Raw genomic sequence first — 18637 nt, 5'->3', positions numbered from 1 at the left:
CAGCCAAGAGATTTACACATTTTCAGTTTCCAAATAACACACATGTGCTTTTCCCAGTTACTATGGTTTTATTGTATACTATTACTTAAAAAAAGAAAGAGAGGGAGAGAAAAGTACAAGAGAAAAAGCCAACCTAGAATCAACAGGGTTTTGTACATATTGAACACAATTTCTGGATGGACATTGCAGAGACATAAAACTTCTTCCTTTAATGTAGTATGAAAAGAGGGGGAGGCGATCTTTTCCTTTAAAAAATATAACTCTTAAGGGTTGGGATTGGGTGAAGGAGGAAGTAGAGATAGCCGTAAAAGGAATTGCTGGATTCAGGATTGAATAATCAAAGGTGTTTGTCTTCCTCACATTCCGTCAGTTACAGTAGCTGCATCTTCTCCATTGGCCAAGCAATCGGGGCATGTCTTATTCCCAAGCAAATAGCCAGATCAACTGTTAGCAATGCTTAGCTCTAAAAGTCACAGTTAAAAATAGTTATAAATACTGGAATCAAGTCTTTGACATTCCCATTTTCTTTTCTTTAAAAATATAAACAAACAGTTCCTTTCCCTTGAATTCTCCCAGCATATTTTTATTCTTTACTTCGTGCTTTAAGCCACTACAGGAAAGGGAGAGAGAGAGAACACATTAAAAATAAAAATAAAAACTACCGCAAAGGAGGGAAATTCTGCCAATGACAGATTTGTCAATGAGTAGGAAAATAATTTTTCAAATGCATCACAAGCATCTTTTCTCATCCTTGTGTTAATGAGGTACTATCACTGCTACCAACCACCAGAAAACACCAATGACCCAGCTCCACCCTAGAGCTATTTGACTTTTGCAGAGGAGGAAAAAAGATGAAAGAACTCGAGGTACTTGAAGATACGATTTATTTCAGGCCTGACACATTCCAAAATAAACCTCCTTCAGAGCACACATTTTTAATGCCAATTCTCATCTAACCCACTATAAAACTGCTATCGCTATGGAACTGCATTAAATCCTTATCGGAGTTCTAAGTGGCTTTATGCCTGTTTCCCCAACCCTAGTGCCCTCCAGATGTCTGGACAATTCCCATAAAGTCTGGCCAATGGCAAAGCTGACTGGGGCTGATGGGAGTTGGGAGCCCAACGACATCTGGAGAGCACCAGGTTGGGGAAAGCTGGTTTATGCTCTTGATAGGAATTTAAAGCCACAAATTAAAAATGCAATTAAAAACAATCCAAAAACCTAGAACAGAATCATCTTCTTATACCTCTAAACTAAAAGTGATCCTTGAAGGAATAGGCTCAGCTGCCGGGGGGGGCGCAGGTGCCCTCACAGAAATAAATAAAAATACTTAACTGAGGTTCTGCCCCCCTGAAGAGGAATCCTGGCTACGCCCATGCCAGCTGCCTTGAATGAGAGTATTTCCTAAGCAAAAGGCTCTAGCCAGAGAAAAAGAGCCGTCGGAATTTGCCAAATTGACATGAACTAATTGGCAGAATACTTTAAAAAGATACTTACCGGCTCATGCTGCTCCCTCAAGATCACCAGTTTTCTGAAAGAAATCCAGAACAATTTAGGTCTGTTGTTGTTTTTACGCCCCCACCGCCCTAAGAACTGGCACAGCCTCCAACGTCCTTGGCTCCCTTCACAGTACAGAGAACACAGACCCAGTTTCAGATGGTGAAACAGGTCCTTCCAGTTCTTCCTAGGTTCAGTCACTCATGCAACCATCTTTTCTGCTCCCAAACTCAAATGCTGGCAAAATAAGACTTAATTCTCTGTTTAAGAAACACAAAGCATGCTGGGAAAGGGCATCTCAAGACTTTAGTGCTCCGGTGCAAAACTTAATTCTGGGGTGGGTGGGAAGGGTGTCAATCTCAAGCTCGTTTGGACTAACGGAAATTTCAGACTCCCTTGAAGAAATTATGTTAGCTCAGGGCAAAGTGCTCGGTTCAGGCCCATATTCTGGAGAGTCTGGGCAACAGTCAAAGCACAATAACTCATACCATCCTGTCAGACGAATTAAGTAGCTCTAGCCTGGCTTTCACCTCATGGCCTAATTTAGCTTTTAGGCCATATTCCAGACAACCAAGCAACCAAGCTATGCAAGGCTGAACTGAACTGTGTGTGTGTCACACCACCCACCTCAAGACCCTTAAACTAGTCTGCTGCTCTCAGGTATAGTGGAGAAAGCCACCCTGCCGCTTGTGTTGAAGAAATCCCCAGCTGCCAATCAGATTGGCTTCTATAGATAGAATTGGGAGGAGGGGACGCCATCAAGTGGCAAAATGTCTTGGGAAAGCCCTGCCCCCCCCGCCTCTTTTTTAAAAAGGATTGCTTCATGAAGGATAAATGCATCCCACAGCCACGTAACCTAAAGGTAATGAAGTTTAGGAGGAACCAAAGTTTCTTGCAATGCAAGTTTCCTATGAGCAGCGTCACATGCCAGCACCGCATCTTACAGTATTAGAATGTACCGTGGATTTGAATACGGCAAAATAGTAAAAAGCTAGTTACTGAAATAGAGTACTGGCAGTCTTTCACTCATGTGGCAAGGACAAGTTATCTGAAACTAGCTGAATAATTTGGTTTCGGACCAAGTAAATGAACCCAATGTACAGACAGCACTGTATCCCATTGTACTTGACTTTTGTTTAAAACTCCAAGATAAGCAAAGTGAAAAGCTCCTCACAACACTCACAAGGGAAAGACAATATATGCGTCCACCTGTATGTGTGTACATGTATATGTGTACATATATACACCTGTATATGTGTACATATATGCAGTCGTACCTTGGAAGTTGAACAGAATCTGTTCCGGAAGTCCGTCCGACTTTCAAAACGTTTGGAAACCAAGGCACGGCTTCCGATTGGCTACAGGAAGCTCCTGCAGTCAATCGGAAGCCGAAGAAGCTGTGTCAGACATTTGGGTTCCAAAGAAAGTTCGCAAACCGGAACACTCACTTCCGAGTTTGCGGCATTTGGGAGCCAAATCGTTCGACTCACAAGGTGTTCAGGATCCAAGGTATGACTGTATTTGGGAGTGAGGGATGCATGTGTGAATGTGCCCCAGTGTTAAAATTTCCCTATACACACATAACTAGCGTGGGGAAAGAGAAACTGAGCTGAAAGATTCACTTTCAGAGTGTTTCCAAACTGTACAGTAAGATGGACAGTAAGATGGACAATAGGTCTTCCTTCTCATGGATACAAGGAAATATGTGGAAATAAAGCCACTCCACTAAAACAAAATTTAAGACGACAGACAAGACTGTTAACATGGGGCGGAGTGTCACCTCCATTCTTTAATCCTGTATTTGCATCACTGATACGGGTTTGTTGTTTCTACACCCCCTGCATATAATACTTAAGCTAAGGAATGCCTCTGACAAGGCCGTCTCCTAGCAACTTTGGAAATATGTAGACCAAATTGCATAAGTATTCTAGGCTGCAGTCACACCTGGTTTTGGAAAAACAACATAGTCCTGGAGCCCCTTCAAATGCAAACAACCTAAATCGGATGGAGGAATCCTGTATACATCTACTCAGAAGCAAGCCCCATTAAGTTCAAGTGTTTACAGACAGGTTTACCCATCCAAAAAAGTTCTCTAGTGTCCTGTTACCTTCTTTTTCTTCTTTTTTTTCTGTGATCCATCTGCGGTAAGAGACTCCAGCTTTTTGCTCTTCTTTTTCTCTATAAAACAATTATACAAGAAAGAAAATAAGAACCTGCTTTTTTAAAAAACCAAAAAACACACGCTCTAGCAACTTACAAAAGCAGCCTTCCAGCGGTTTGACTTCACCCCCAAAGGCCTACTCCTCCATCAGACAATGATGGTGATATTTTTAACATGCCATTTATTTATTTCTAAGAATATTTATAAAACACAATAAAAACTACAGCTGGTGATGGATGGGTGTCTGAATATGTTCTGGAAAAACCCAACATGGTCAGCTATTTTGCTACCAATCTTCAGCCACAGAAATCAATCCTAAATCTTAAAATCAAACAAGTCCAAATATGCCCAAGGGACTCACTTAAACCTGTAGACATTAGTCAGAAAAGCATTCTGCTGTAGCCAACAGAATGGTTATGGTGTGTCTTTGATTAGAGGGTGTGCTTTTTGTCCCCAACAGTAAAAAAATGTTGGCGACCTATATGGGACCCTTTACAAGATCAGGGATATAACATTTAGACTGCTCTGTGAGTGGATGCAAGGTGGCATTCTGTTCAGAAATATTGGCAGCTGCACAGGAATTAAGATAATAGCATCACAGAAATTGTTCCTTTTCAAAACCTTTAGTAAAAGCTACAATATAAGGTCTTGCCTTGATTTTCACCCCATGCATAATTGCCTCCCCCCCCCCCACAATGACTTAGATGTGAGTCTGGCATATAAGAAACCTTTATATATTAAATGACTTTCCAGTCATGTCTTTAGTTTATAGAGGGAGAAACTGAAGACATTCCTTGCACAGGTTATCAGACACCCCATTCTTTTTTACATTAGTGATTCATTTGCCCAATGCCTGGATCAACACAGCCATATGTATATATCTGTGCATAGCTGATTTTTCCAAAAGCTATATACCGTATGTTAAGTCACAGCCTCATCCTTCCCCAACAATATAGCTGTAACTCAGCTTTGTCAGAAATCTCCCCTCCCATCTATTCCATTGTCCTTTCTCATCCTCTACTGGAGGAGGGCTGGGACAGTCTTTCCCTGTGTGAGGCAGCAGCAAAGCGAGAGAGAAATCACTATGGAAGTATACTAGCAACAGGAATGTACCAAATCTTAGCAGGAGCCTCACACAGGCTGGAGCTGCTCTTTTAACAGAGAATGATTAACAGCCATCCTCTCCCCACCCTCTCTGTGTGGTAACAGCAGCTCTCAGCACTTAAAGGCAGCTTTAATACTGTAGTCATCAGCACAGATATCCATGGCTTGCTCAATTACTGCTAAATGTCACAAGAACCAGCAGCCCTTGCAACTGAATTTCATTCCTCCTGTGAATCTATGCATGGAACTGGGGTGGTACTTTTCCATTTGTTTTTAAAAACAGACCCTTTCCTGTACAGCACAGAAGGCCATTCCCTAGCTCAGTGGGGCCACACAGATGCCTGGCCATTTAATAGCGGGAACTTCTCCTCTTCCCCCGGCCTTGCCAGGACCAGCAAAATGGGGGGGAAATAGAGCTGGGGGTGAGAGTGCATGCACACAAGTGGAATGTGCAAAAACACCACAACTGCAAGGGCTGCCCTTCTTATGGGACATACCTGCATATGGCTTCTGCCCTTTCCTGCATTTGCAGAAAATGGTCCTTGCTGCTCCAAATTGCACTGCAGAAATCCCTTACAAGCACAGGCACGGCGTTAAGTAGGAAGAGCTTTGCTGAGTAAAGCAGCCAGCTTATTCACTGGCAGCAAAGAAACTCCAGTCACACGGTTGCATTGTTTGGGAGGCAACAGGGAGCAAAGGGAGCCCAGCCTGATGGACTAATTTATATGAGGATAGGGCACATCAAGCTGGTCCTAAGTTTGAGATTAATTTTTCACACCCTGCTTTTTCTGTTAAACCACCACCAAAGCAGCTTACTATGCAACGTAACGGAACAAAATAGGGACAATACAACAGCAGGCCCTATTCAGATGCTCTACTTCTGCATTAAATCAAAACCCAGAGTAGCTCTTTCCCCTGACATTGTACAGGGCTGGTGTCTGTAAGGAGGCTGCGTGCAGCTCCACACACGAAAGCCTCCCTATCTTCCCTGCAGATGCTTGGACGGGCACCACGTGGAAGGACTACTCAGCACCTGTGACACAGCCCTGCCCCCACCGTTTGACACAGAAGCAGAACACCTGAAGCCGAACATAGAGACTGCATCAACTGGGTGCATCCACAACAACAGGGGACCCACATAGGCTTAGGGGAAACAGAAGGATGAAAAGTTGGGATCTTGTTTTTCGAGACTCTCTGAACACAGGATTCAGAGTCAGCCTTCTGCGTAGCTTGGCAGAAGGGTAGAGAAGGGCAGGCAGCCGCAGCCTGGTGACCTCCAGATTTGCTGGACTCCTGACTCCCATCAGCCCAGGTTAGCATGGTCAGTGGTCAGGGATAACAGGACTTTTATAGTCCAAAGCTTCTGGAAGGCACCAGGACACAGAAGCCTAACCAAAGCCCGCTGAACAGACGGAAACCTGCTGGTCTGAAATCTTGCATCCTTTGCTTACTAACACAAACGCACACTAAGCTTTCTTGCCAGCTAGCAATACCGCACGAGCCCATCTGGGGGCAGCAGTGTGCGCTGAATAGGGCAAGGGACACCTGGGATTGTATGGTGTGTTTGTGTGTGTGTGTGTGTGTGTGTGTGTGTGTGTGAGATGCTCTTACTCTTATCAGCTTTCTTCTCTTTGCTGCCTTTTTTCTTTGGTGTTTCGCTGCCGGTTGAAGACTTGTCTTTCTTCTTCTTCTTCAGCTTTTTCGGCACCTCTACGCCACTCTTTGCTTTCAGCTTCTTTCCCTTTGGCTCGCCCAGGCCAGCATCCCCAGCTGCCAGCTTTCGCTTCTTGGACGGCTTCTCTTTTGCCCCAGCCTTGGAAGATTTGGTTGCTTTGGGACGCTTGACTGCCGCAACAGGGGTGGCTTGGGGCTCTCCCTGGGCGGCTGCACCAGGAGCTTGGGCTGCGGCCTCCTCCGAGCCAACTCGTGCGGTTTGGGTGCTGGCCTGCAGGGTGAGTGGCAACTGCCCCGCGGGGTTCCTTTTGGTGCTGCCGTTGCTCTGGGCCTTTGCAGCAGCTTTCTTTGCAGAGGTGGCTTTGGAGCCAACGCTTCCCGCTCCTTTTTTCCTTGCTGTGGCCCCCTTGGTCCTTGCCACTTCCTTTCCAGAAGAGGGTAATGGGCCAATCTCTGTGGAAACATAATTGAAAGAGAGAATGACTCAAGTGCTCTTGACAGCCTTACTAGCTACTGAGAAGCTTATGTCTCTCCAATGCCTCCTACTTCCAAAGCACTGCGGCTCATGGGAGGTAAATCAGGCCATGCACCAAATTAGGAACCAAGCTTCTCGTGGAATGTTTGACAGCAGGAGAAAAAGGCCCAATTTATAGAGGGGTGAAGCCAGAAGGTGGTGCTGGGGGACTCTTTGAAGCCTTAGCCTTTGGCCTGTGGTCCCTCAGGGTTCTGTCCCCCATGCTATTTAACATTTACATTAAACTGCTGGGAGATATCGTCCAGAGTTTCGGGCTTTTGTGTCACTACTATGCTGATGGCACCCAGCTTTATGTCTCCTTTTTGCCTAAATCCAAGGGCAATGTTGGGTTTTCAACACTGCGATTTATCACCCGCCAAACATCGCGGTTTGGGAAGCTGCATCAGCTCCTGCCGGGCCTTGGCCGGGGCGGGGGACAGTCTAAAAGAGTCCACACCCCGTAGCTGGCTCCTACGAGCCATAGGCGAAGTGAGGGATCTTTTGAACTTCTCCCTTGAGGGGGAACAACAGCCACCCCCCTTCAAGGGGGAAGTGTGATGAGCAGCTGAGCAGCCCCAATCCTGCTTCTGCTGGTGGGCAAGTCGGAGCCGGATCAGGGCTCCCTCAGCTGGGGAGGGGGAGCACCTTAATGGAGCCCCCCGCCCATTCTCTGGCTCATGTGGAGGGTTGGGGGCTCTGTAAAACTGCTTGGCTGAAGCGAGGGCAGTGGCACACTCCTCAGCCAAGCAGTTTAAAGAGGCAGAGGGAGGAACAAGCTGTATTGGCACCTCGCAGATGCAGCTTGTCTCTCCCTCTGCTGGTACGAAGGCAGACGATGGCAGTTTCACTCAGCTGCAGCTTGTTTCTCCCTTGGCGCTGGCAGCAGCAGGACTCGGAAGGCGGTGGTTTCACCAGCGATATACCGCTGAGTGAAACTGTCATCGCGGTCTGCCCCTCATACTGATATATCGCCCAGGCCTAATCCAAGGAAGCTGCCTTAGTACTAAAGTGATGCCTGTCTTCACTAATGGACTGGATGAGGGTGAACAAATCCAAACAAGACAGAGGTTGCCTAGGCTGACTGCCATCAGAAGAAACCCAGAGTTTATCATAGCGTCCAAACCCAGTCAACAAGAGCGTCCTGTAGCCCATGTTTTGCCAGCATTCAGCAAGAAATAAAGTGTGTCTTTTTCCTATTTTAGCAGCTACGTTGTGTGACAGTTTGCTCATTTAGCTGGCCATATAACAATTTAAGAAAGCAATCAGAAAGAGGAAAGGTAGGAGGACACACTTACCCTCGCTAGTAACCCTGGGGAATGATCCACAAATCCAACACCTATCAGTTATTCCCTTCAGGTGTCCTGCCCAAGGGATTCATAAGACCACACACACACAAAAAGCATGCCTGATGTGTTCCTGACGGATGTCCAACAGGTGGCAGCAGAAGACTTGCTTGTGCCGACTAGCCCTTATTTTAACGATTCATGTTCTTGGTCACAGAACTTTACAGAATCCCAGGACACAAACGGAAGCCTTGCACTTCAGACACCATGACTCCAAAGTGCTAAACTTTTAGCTTTTTAGAAGAGATTTCCCCCCACTTGCTTGTGAAAACCACCTTTTCGGTCAAAAACAGGGCAGAGCCCCCTAAATTACCTAAGCCTAGGGATGTTAAAAGAGCTAGTTATCTCACGTGACACAGACCCCCTATGCCACACTTCAGAACACAGCTGCCATCTTCAGACGAGTGACCTTAAGGGTGATGCTACGGCTATGGCGTGCAAGCTAAGAACAAACACATTGCATGGGGTTAACCCTTCAGTGCAAAATACTGTCCCCACCCACCTGAGGAGAGTCACTAAATATGTCCATGCAGAAATCTGTGGCTGCTATACTCTCTCCCTCCTCCCGCAGCGAGTGGAAGATGTCAGACGTTTCATGCCACACTGAGTTTGGGAGGAGGGAAAAGTAGCAGCTGAGACTCATTGCTTTAACCCCTCCTCCTGCCCACCCCCCAAGCTGAGAAATGGGGACTTCCTCACTTTGTGCTGAATATGAGAGCTCTCAGGCGGTTGGGACAAGTAGACCTGTGCCCATATCACATCATGACTGATTTACTTGAACATTCCTCTCCTCCAGCCCTTCTGTAAGGATTCACCCTCCAAGACTAACCTGTCTTCTGCCCAACTTTTTCCTTAGCATCGGCGTCCGAGTCGCTACTGTCACTGGAAGAGCTGTCGCCAGAAGCCATGCTGATGGGAGGACCACGAAGAGCAGAGGCAGCTTTTCTGGAACTCTGTTTGGATAGCGCAGGAGCAGCACCCTTCGGCAGAGTGGGCAGTGGGGTCTTTATAGGGCCCACGAAGCCCTGTAAGAGGGACTAGAGGAGGGCAGGGGGTGGGGAGGAGAAAGAACACATACACAAGTTAGGAACTGGAAGTTATTGAGGGATGCTGCTATCCATCTTCAAGCTGAAGAACATGTAAGTGGTACCTTACAAATCACCACAGGGTAGCCACTTAACTGGATACTTTTTCATAGTCCTGCTGCAATATTGACAGGTGAGAATCCAGGAATGTGGTTCTTCAACCTCTGCTTCTCTTCATTTTAATGAGGCCTCAGAGCATTGGTGTAAGGTGGGAAGAGCATGAGCAAGGAATTGTCAGGGCAGGTTGAGAAGACAATGCCATGTTGCCATCCGCCTGTCTCGAGAGACAATGGAGTGTGTCTCCGGGGGTGAAGTCCAACTGCTGCATTAGCAGCACTGAAGTGACTTCCCCGGGGCATAAGCCTGGGCTGTGTGTATGAAGTCCTGGACTGCCCAGATGGCAAGACCCCACTCTCAATCTCGCTGATGTTGTCCAAAGGAAAGCAGAGCTCTATGATTGGCACCAGCTTGGCTGCAGGAGTTGTTGGAAGGAGGCGTACAAGGCTCCATCCAACTGTCTTAGAGACTCCATTCCAGATTTGTGTAGTTTACTCCTTAGCCCTTTCTTCTCCCAGGGGTTTAGGATCAGAGTTTTCCTTCTCCTAGATGGGCTACCTTCCCAGGTTGACGAGCCCCATCTGCCCTTGAGAAGACAACAGGAACATAGGCCTTTGGGTCCATTGGGTCCATCTGGCTCAGCTGAGCCTAGACCAGGGGTCATTGGATTCCTGTTCTCATCAGCTCCAGCTCCCATGGCCAATGGCCAGAGATGATGGAGTTGTAGTCCAGCACCATCTAGAGGATACCGGTTTGGCTCCTCCTGGTCTATACAGCAGCTCTCCAGGGTTGCAGGCTGGATTGAACTTGGGACTTTCTGCATGCAAAGCAGATGCTCAACCTTGACTTATGGACCAATTAGGTCGCTAATTCCTGCAGGAGGAGGGAAAAGTTTTGCAGGGAGGTGGGGGTGTCACTAGGACATACTAGTGAATTAAACTTTCAGGTAGAGTTATGACTAGCCTTAAGCCCGCTGGGACCCGGGATCATCTGCACCATCATCACAAAAAACATGCCTCCCAAAGGGTCTAGAATCTCCCCCCCCCCCCAGCTTCCTAGATGATCCAGTGGCGTGCAGTCTGTGGACTAGAGGGATTAACTTAGCTCCCCATTATTCTGGTAAAATTACACACACACAAACCTCTGTGCTTCATTTCTGGAAGAAACCCTTCCTTCTCTCTCCTCCCTCCACCTTCTTGCTTCTCCTCTCCTCCCTCCTCCCACTTTACTTCTTGAGGCTCTTCTTTAGTCCACTCTAGGCAAGCCAGAGGGCTGCACTCCTTGCATGGCAGGTCTGAGGGCGTGTCTGGTGATCTGGTGGCACAGAGCGGCCTGATTATATGATGGCCCCTCTAGCTCTGTACTGTCTACACTCACCTCCACCTTGCCCCAGCTGTTTGTGGAGTATATATATGTATCTAAAATTGGTGATGCTCAGACCCATTCATTCTGCAGAAGAAGCTTTATACCCAAAGGATGGTATGTAGTTGTTTGTGACCATTAGGACCCACTGGAATGACAAAATGAACTGCAGAGGCTGACATATGTTCAGAAATTTGCTTTATCAGTACAGTTCTGCCCGTAACAAGCTGAACCCTACTACTTAAACCGTTAAGTTCTACTGATGTCAGTAGAAGAGGGTGGTGAAAGTTGATGCCTCTGAACATGTGCAGAGTGGCATCCTCTCAAGTGACTGCTGCCTGTTCAAGGCCATTCTAGAGTAAGGGGATAGGAGGATCTAGGAGTGGGGGATCGTCGTGTGTAGGATATGCGTGGCTTTAAAAAAAACCATATCAAGTAATTAAGTGCTGGGAAGGTATGATCGCTCTGTTCTAATACTTTCCCTTGCCAAATATTGGACACATTGAATACTGTAAAAGCAGCTCCACTGAATGCTGACAGTTGGGTGGAGCCTGAAACTATTCTAAAAAATGCTGGGTACTATCTACCGGTATAATTTCCCAAGGCAACTGGCCGTAACTGTCCCCCTACAAAAATGTCACCGCATGCCACTGCCCAGAGACACGGTCTTGCTTCCTCTGGCTCCCAATCTGAGAAAAGCATGTTGTAGATTCGTAGGTCTTGAAATGCTGATACAGAACTTTACAGTGACGCTACAAATTCCACGAGCAAGCCCAGGTCACCTCCTCCTTCACAGCCCCATTTTCTGCCTCTTTTGAGCCCGTGAAGGAAAACACATGACGAGTCCCGCCCCTGCCTGCCCCAGTGAGGGTAGAAGCAAGGAAGCAGCTCACAGGCACTGGAGGAAGCATAGCTGGAGAAAGGCACAGGGACAGAAAAACCTGTCCAATGCTTCCATTCCCCCTATTGGGAGGCAGCAGGGGAGAGAGAGAGCATTTATACCAGTATTTTATGGGTTTACAACACACGCAGTAAATTTGCTTCTCTGTTCTCTCCCTGTTAAGCATGCATAGGGGAGGCTGCTGACCATTACCACACTCCCAGGCTCACATGCAAGTCTAATGCGTTGCAGATGTACAGCTCATACTGTATGCTGTTCATAAAAGGACATTTTATAGCTTAGACATGGCTTAAATTGCAAATAAAGAATTGCTGCCGTTTGCCTAACACAGCTCCCCTTGTTTAACCGTTGCATAGCCCTGCAGTTTCACCCTGGACCTCTCCCTTAATCAGGCAGGGCAGGTTAACATGAGGTCAGACACAGATATAATCAAGATTCTACTTCCAGGAAGAACCTCTCATTCCGTTCAGCAGGTGCATTTAAGATGACGACACCTTTGCTGAACCTATTCCTATTCTCAGTTTTCTTATGAGTAATGTCAATACCAATTTTTAATATAAAACGTACAATAAATGTTGAACCCATTTGTCCTGCACTAATATAACCTTACATTTCTTATCTAGTTGCATGCGTCCCTCACCAGCTTGCAGATAGGGGAGACCTTCCTTCACCAGGCTTGAGTAAGCAGCTATAAGAACTATTTTTACCAATCACACTTAACATCTGATGCATTTACAAGACCAGTAAAATGCCCTTCTTGCTCACTGCAGTCTTCCCTTATGAAACTGTGAGACAGGGCTATTGTGTCTCCAGATGGGGTTCAAGACTGATCCCCCAGGCCCCAGACTGCTGAAGTGAGCAAAACTCCAGTCTGTATGGTGTTAATAGCAGATAACCATGCAGTTGAATGGTGAAGTCCACACCTTGCTGGCATTACTTATAGCTATGAGGCCAAGCCTTATAGTACTACCATCCATCTTAAAAAATCCTTTGTGCAGACATGAACCATTAAGACAAAACATCAAATGCAGCCCAATGGAATGTGTGCCAGTGTTAAGAGCTGTCTTCTCAGCATGCAGCCCCCATCAATAAGGAAGCAATACCTGCGAAGCCTCCTGGTCTTCATCACTGCTGGTTGCTTCAGATGAGCTCTCTGGCTTCCCCCCCACTTCTTGTTTCTGTGGTACGCTTGCTAAAAGAGAAAGAAAGAGGGAAAACTGCCATCTGTGATACTTCTACTGCTGCAAAACTGTTGTGACACAAAGAGTATCTAACTGTGGAGACAGTGCCAACCCAAGAGCCTTATGAACTTTTACCCACAGAGTTTGCCCATCCCAACATTGCCAAGGTAGTCGCAGCAAAGGGTACATAGAAGTTTAGGTGATGGCCACTGGGGTTGCTTTAGCTGTGCTATAGGAATACCAAACTTTCCTTACTTTTTGTTTTTTCCCCAAGATAGGCAAGTGAGGGAGTTATTGGGACAAGAGCTACGTGACCCTTGGGCCCAGCGAAGAGGCAGACCACTTTCAAGACTACTTGAATTACCACAGGCAGCCCACTTAGGGGCCACATTTCCTAAAGGAATTGTGCCAAATTCTACAGTGCTCCACATCTCGCATCTAGAACTAGTCTCCTAAAGAAGGTTCGGCATACTTAGGGTTTCTTTGAGGGCAATTTTTTAAATTAAAAAAAACAAGAAAATCTCCTTGTGAGATCAAGAAAACACTGTGAGAAGGAAAACCATAAAGTTCTTCTCTAGTGCCCTTGTAATAAGACAAAATGAAGATATAACCAAGGAATCTCTGCCATTGAGACTTGGCCAATTGTGCTACCTACCTATCTATCTATCTATCTATCTATCTATCTATCTAATTTCTAATGTGAAATAGCCACTGAGGGTGGGGAGGATTAACTGGAGTCATGGCTTACCCTCATCACCTATTTCCCTGGCTCAGTCTTGGGATACATGGTGCACCCCTAAGGATAAACAAGAATGCCTATCCCCTCAACATCCAAGATAACAGGTGAGAGGCTGTGGCTTTCAGATGGCTAAACACCCTCTGTAAACATGCCATGAATAGGGTAGGATCCTTCTCAGCTTCCCCTCTCACGGGGGCACTGCTGTCTTGTTGCATCTCTTCACTGTGCTTGCCGCATTCAAAGGGGACTGGAATTCCCCCCATCTCGTCTCTTACCAGGCTGTGGGATCTGCTTGGCGGTTTTCAATGCCTCCTCCTCGCTATCCGAGGAACTGCTGCTTCCAGAACTCTCCTTCTGCTTAAGGATCCCATCGGGTTTATCAGGTGGAGCTTGGCTTAGTTTAGGCTTCTTGGAGGAGCTCTGCTCCACCTTCCCCGTTGTTACTGAAGCAGGGCTTTGGCACTTGGTGGAAACAGAGTTGGGTGTACTAGAGCTGGCCTGTGCACGCTTCCCTGGAGGAGCAGGTGTTTTTACTGCTTTCGGCAGAAAAAAGGGGTGAATGGGGGGCTGCAGGAAGATACAAAATCAGAAATGTCCATTAGAAGTTAAAAGAAGAGGGTGCAAACTTCACAACCAGCCATTCTTGGAATTAACGGACTATTCTTATGCCTAAAGAAAGCAGGTTCAAACATTGTTTCTATTGCCACATATCACACATGAACAATGCGAATCTTCAGGGCAACTCCGTTCCCCATCACTGGGTATTCCTTAGGAGGCCAGCAACAATGAAGCTCAAGTAGTCGATCTTTATTTTTTGTTTTAAAAAAGCACATTATTATATTAACAACTTCCAACGCTGGTATCGGGAGATAAAATGACTGATCTCTGTTTCTTTTGTAATTTTTATACTTTTTTTAATGGATTTGTAATTTTTATCGGTTTTGGGCCACCCAAGTGGCATGTTTATACTAGAAGGATGGGATATAAATGTTGCAATAAACAAAAGACAAGAATTTACATAATTGGCAGTAAAGTGCTATCACTTAAGAAAGATCAGAGGTGGTGGGAGAAAGGCAAGGGAAATCCATGCCAGAGAGAAGTAAAGCAGCCCTACCAAAGTGCCTATGGACAATGACAGTCACCATGGACCCTTATGACACTAGTATCCCCACTGCCTCAAGAAGCTATTGAGAAGGGAAAGGTGTCATTAGTGCTGGGGACCAGGCAGCTTCACACCTGAAGTCTGAGCCACTAGTACAGCTGCACTCTTTGATTCTGTGCAGCAGAACGGATTCTCTTTTTACCTGTTTCACAGGCTTTGCAGCCGCCACCTCATCCTCTGAAGAATCAGAGCTGTCGGTCTCTGAGCTCTCTGCAGCTTTCTGGAGAGAGGCAGCTGCAGGCTTCATTGGGCTTGCTGTCCCAACTTTTCCTGCTGGCTGAGCATTGCCTGCTTTGCCTGATGTGGCACCTGCCATCTTTGCAGCTGGAGCTTTCGCAGGAGCGGGTGTGGGTTTCTGAGTTTCCTGAGCTGGTTTCTAGGAAAAGGGAGGATTATTACATAATTAGATTGTGACAAGAGCAGAAGCTCTATATGCGTAGAAACTCAAGGGAATTTATTTCTGTGAAGGTCTAGGTTACCAAACAACAAATACAACATATAACAAAATATGCACATATATTTATTTTATGTTGTTAAATTTCTGCTCCATCTTTCTACTTGCCCTTATGTTGCCATTCACCTCACATTTTTATGGGTTTTTTTTTTAAAAAAAAGTTTAATTGCTGCCTCCATTAAGAAGACCACAGTTGCTTCCCCCAAGAAGCAAGGTGATAGTAATGGCGCTCATAAGTATAATGGGCTGTTATACTCAGTGTAGACCGACTGAAATTAACAGACATTATTAATAATAATAATAATAATAATAATATATAATTAGTCATTTTCCTAACAAAACTGACCCAAAGCTGCTTACAAAAATAATACATGGCTAGCTTGGGTACATTTCAGTAACGCTTAGAACATTGAAGACACATTCTGAAACAGAATGGTGTTTTGTTTTGTTTTTTGCAACCCTGTATGTAAGCTGCAAGCCTTCCCTAGATTTTTAATTTTCAGACAAAATACTATTCAGATTGTTAGTTACCAGCCTCTCCCAACCTGCACCACTGGCTGGAGTTTTTGTGGGGTTTTCGTGTGTTCTTCATAATATGCTACACCTGGCACAATAATATAAAATATATTTTATGCATCCAGCATGCATATATTGTATTATATGCTTCAGCCGTGTTGTATATGTTATACTTGGATTAACGAAAACAATATTATTATTTTTTAAAAAACCCAAATCTGTCAGCTGTGCAAAATAATAACTACTTATTTATTCACCACTAGGAACAGTCTTGGCAACTCCTGCACTGGTTCTACCCAAGCACCTGCCTGTTTCTTCTTTTTTGAGACTTCCAAGGAACAGTGGCTTTTAAGAGTGGAAAGCCCTAGAACTGTTTTCAGAAGCAGATCTGGAATCCAAAATGTGGAACAGAAATTTGGGGAGGGAGGGGACAACAAGGCTACTAGAAAAAAGCAATCCAACTATCTGCAAGCACTAGGTAGAGCTCCATGCTACCTCAAGGCCAGAGGAGTGTTCCTAGCCGACCACGACCACTTCATACTCACTCTGTGTCCTACAGCCTGAGCTGAACGGCACAGCCGTTGAGTAAACACAAATGCCCAAATCTATAGCTAGGGGCTGTGAGTGCACACAGTCCGTTACCTGAATGAGCAACTGTGAGCAAAAGGGGCCCTGCACACACAGCAACCCCTTCACAATCTCAAAGCCAGATCTTTTGAAGAAGCCAACGTCCCACTTGTCAGATTTTCAGAAGCAGGAGGCCAATTCCAGATCCTCATCCTCATTCCATGCTAAACAGCCAATCAGCAAATTTTCGAGGCTTTCTTTTTATATTCTAAAAAAATGGTTCTGAACACACCAGACGCAAGCACACGCCTCAAGCTTTGCAAAGCAAGCAACCATGAGCTTAGGACCAGGATGAGAAGCACAGCCGGAGTTATAGAGGTGGAAGTTTCTGCCCTCCTTGCTTTCTCAGTTACCTGGGTGAACACTTTGTCTTCTTCAGAGTCAGACTCATCGCTAGAATCCTGGCTACTGTCTTCACTCTCCTGGGCCTTCTGAAGTGGTCCTCCTGGTGGGGGCAGGGACTTTGCAGCAGACACCACCTGAGGTGCAGCGTTTGCCTTGGTTGCTAAAAGGAAATAAGGAGGTGAGACAACAGCTCAATGGGTTAAAGCTTAAGGGGGCTGCAGCTCAGTGCCAGAGCATATGCTTTGCAGGCAGGTCGCAGGTTCAATCCCTGGTGTCTCCAGGTAGGGCTGGGAACAATTTCTGCCTGAAACCCTAAAGAGCCACTGCTGACCATTGCAGTCCAGGAACATTAGGCCCTCCAGATATTGTTGGACTACAACTCCCATCATCCTTGACCATTGGGCAATGCTGGTTGAGGCGGAAACTGGAGTTCAGTGACACCTGGAGGGCCACAGGTTCCCCATCTGTTGTGGACAATACTGAGTTAGATAAGACAATGGCTTGACTTGGTATTGAGGCAGCTTCTTATGATAAGATAGCTTCATCTGTAGATAGGAGCTCATGCACTTTGGACCTGTGGCTGCAGCCATTTCTTCTTAAATGAAAAAAAGGAACAGAAAGGAAGTGAAACACAGACTTCAGGAGCAGCCGCTGCTCTCTTGGAAAGGTCATGTCAGTGCTTGCTGGTGATTTCCTAGTACTGGTTGAAGAAAAACAGGAAGGAATTGGAGATCATCGCAGTTCATGGTCCCACTAGAAAAGCTGGACCCCGAACCGAGAAACGTCTTCCCCTCCAGCTTCTGGACAAATACCGTATTTTTCGCCCTATAGGACGCACCGGCCCATAGGACGCACCTAGTTTTCAGGGGGGCGGGGGAAACAAGGAAAAAAATATGATTTCCCCCCCCCCCCCCGCAGCTCTGGGAGCAGTGGACAGGCTGCACGCAGCCTGTGCACTACTCCAAGACCTTCTCCCTGCTTTTGCGGGAGGTGGCGGAATTCCCCCACCTCCCTCAAAAGCCCACAGGAGCCCCGCGTGACTCCTGCGGGCTTTTCGACCAGGAGGGAGAAGGGACTGAAACGGCCAGTCAGTCCCTTCTCCCTCCTCGGGGAAAAGCCCCCAAGAGCCGCTCACTCTTTAAAGGGTGTGCGGCTCCTGCGGGCTTTTCTAGGAGGTGGAGGAATTCCCCCACCTCCTAGAAAAGCCCGCAGAAGCCGCGGAGCCCCTTTAAAGAGCGCGCGGCTTTTGCCTGCTTTTGCGGGAGGTGGGGGAATTCCCCCATCTCCCGCAAAAGCCCAAATGAGGGTTGGAGTGTAGCGGGAAGGCGTCACGCGCCTTCCTGCTGCCCCCCATCCTCTGGGGCTGGCGATGGGGGAAGCGCTGCTTTCCCCACCGCCAGCCTCAAACCCACGTTGGAGAGTAGCGGGAAGGCGTTGCGCGCCTTCCTGCTGCCCCCCATCCTCTGGAACTGGCGATGGGGGAAGCGCTGCTTTCCCCACTGCCAGCCTCAAACCCGAGTTGGAGAGTAGCGGCAAGGCATCACGCGCCTTCCTGCTGCCCCCCATCCTCTGGGGCTGGCGATGGGGGAAGCGCCAGCCTCAAAGAGCAGACTCTCCTGGCTTCAGCGGAAGCAACGCGAAGCCTCCGGAGCGCAGGCTTCGGAGGCTTCGCGTTGCTATCGCTGAAGCCAAGGAGTCTGCATTCGCCCCATAAGACGCACACACATTTCCCCTTCATTTTTGGAGGGGGAAAAGTGCGTCTTATAGGGCGAAAAATACGGTATGTCAGGAAGTCTGTTGGGATCCAGCCTGCAGCCGTGAAGTCTAGATCTTATTAGCAGCTACCTGCTGGTGACAGATAAGCTGCTGCCTGGTATTCCCCCTCCCCAAACTACAAAGCCTGTCAAACCTA

The 18637-nt window shown here is 46.8% G+C and overlaps 1 protein-coding gene and 1 long non-coding RNA gene across 2 annotated transcripts in view; one reads left to right on the top strand and one right to left on the bottom strand.

Moving 5' to 3' along the window:
* LOC308469259 overlaps positions 1 to 18637 on the top strand; it is a 212928-nt gene that overhangs the window by 130735 nt on the left and 63556 nt on the right. The window lies entirely within an intron of this gene.
* TCOF1 (treacle ribosome biogenesis factor 1) overlaps positions 49 to 18637 on the bottom strand; it is a 40255-nt gene continuing 21666 nt past the window's right edge. Inside the window, exons 10-18 of the mRNA XM_080991380.1 lie at positions 16734 to 16885; positions 14926 to 15159; positions 13897 to 14188; positions 12805 to 12893; positions 9126 to 9333; positions 6377 to 6892; positions 3608 to 3678; positions 1501 to 1534; positions 49 to 610 (exon numbers count right to left, since the gene is read on the bottom strand). Coding sequence (XP_080847506.1) covers positions 1505 to 1534; positions 3608 to 3678; positions 6377 to 6892; positions 9126 to 9333; positions 12805 to 12893; positions 13897 to 14188; positions 14926 to 15159; positions 16734 to 16885 — 1592 coding nt within the window. The 3' untranslated portion in view covers positions 49 to 610; positions 1501 to 1504. The remainder of the gene's footprint in view (positions 611 to 1500; positions 1535 to 3607; positions 3679 to 6376; positions 6893 to 9125; positions 9334 to 12804; positions 12894 to 13896; positions 14189 to 14925; positions 15160 to 16733; positions 16886 to 18637) is intronic.

The sequence above is a fragment of the Podarcis pityusensis genome, assembly GCF_964106645.2.
Source record: "Podarcis pityusensis genome assembly, chromosome: 2".
Lineage (NCBI taxonomy): Eukaryota > Metazoa > Chordata > Lepidosauria > Squamata > Lacertidae > Podarcis > Podarcis pityusensis.
This window is presented reverse-complemented; position numbering and strand designations above follow the sequence as displayed.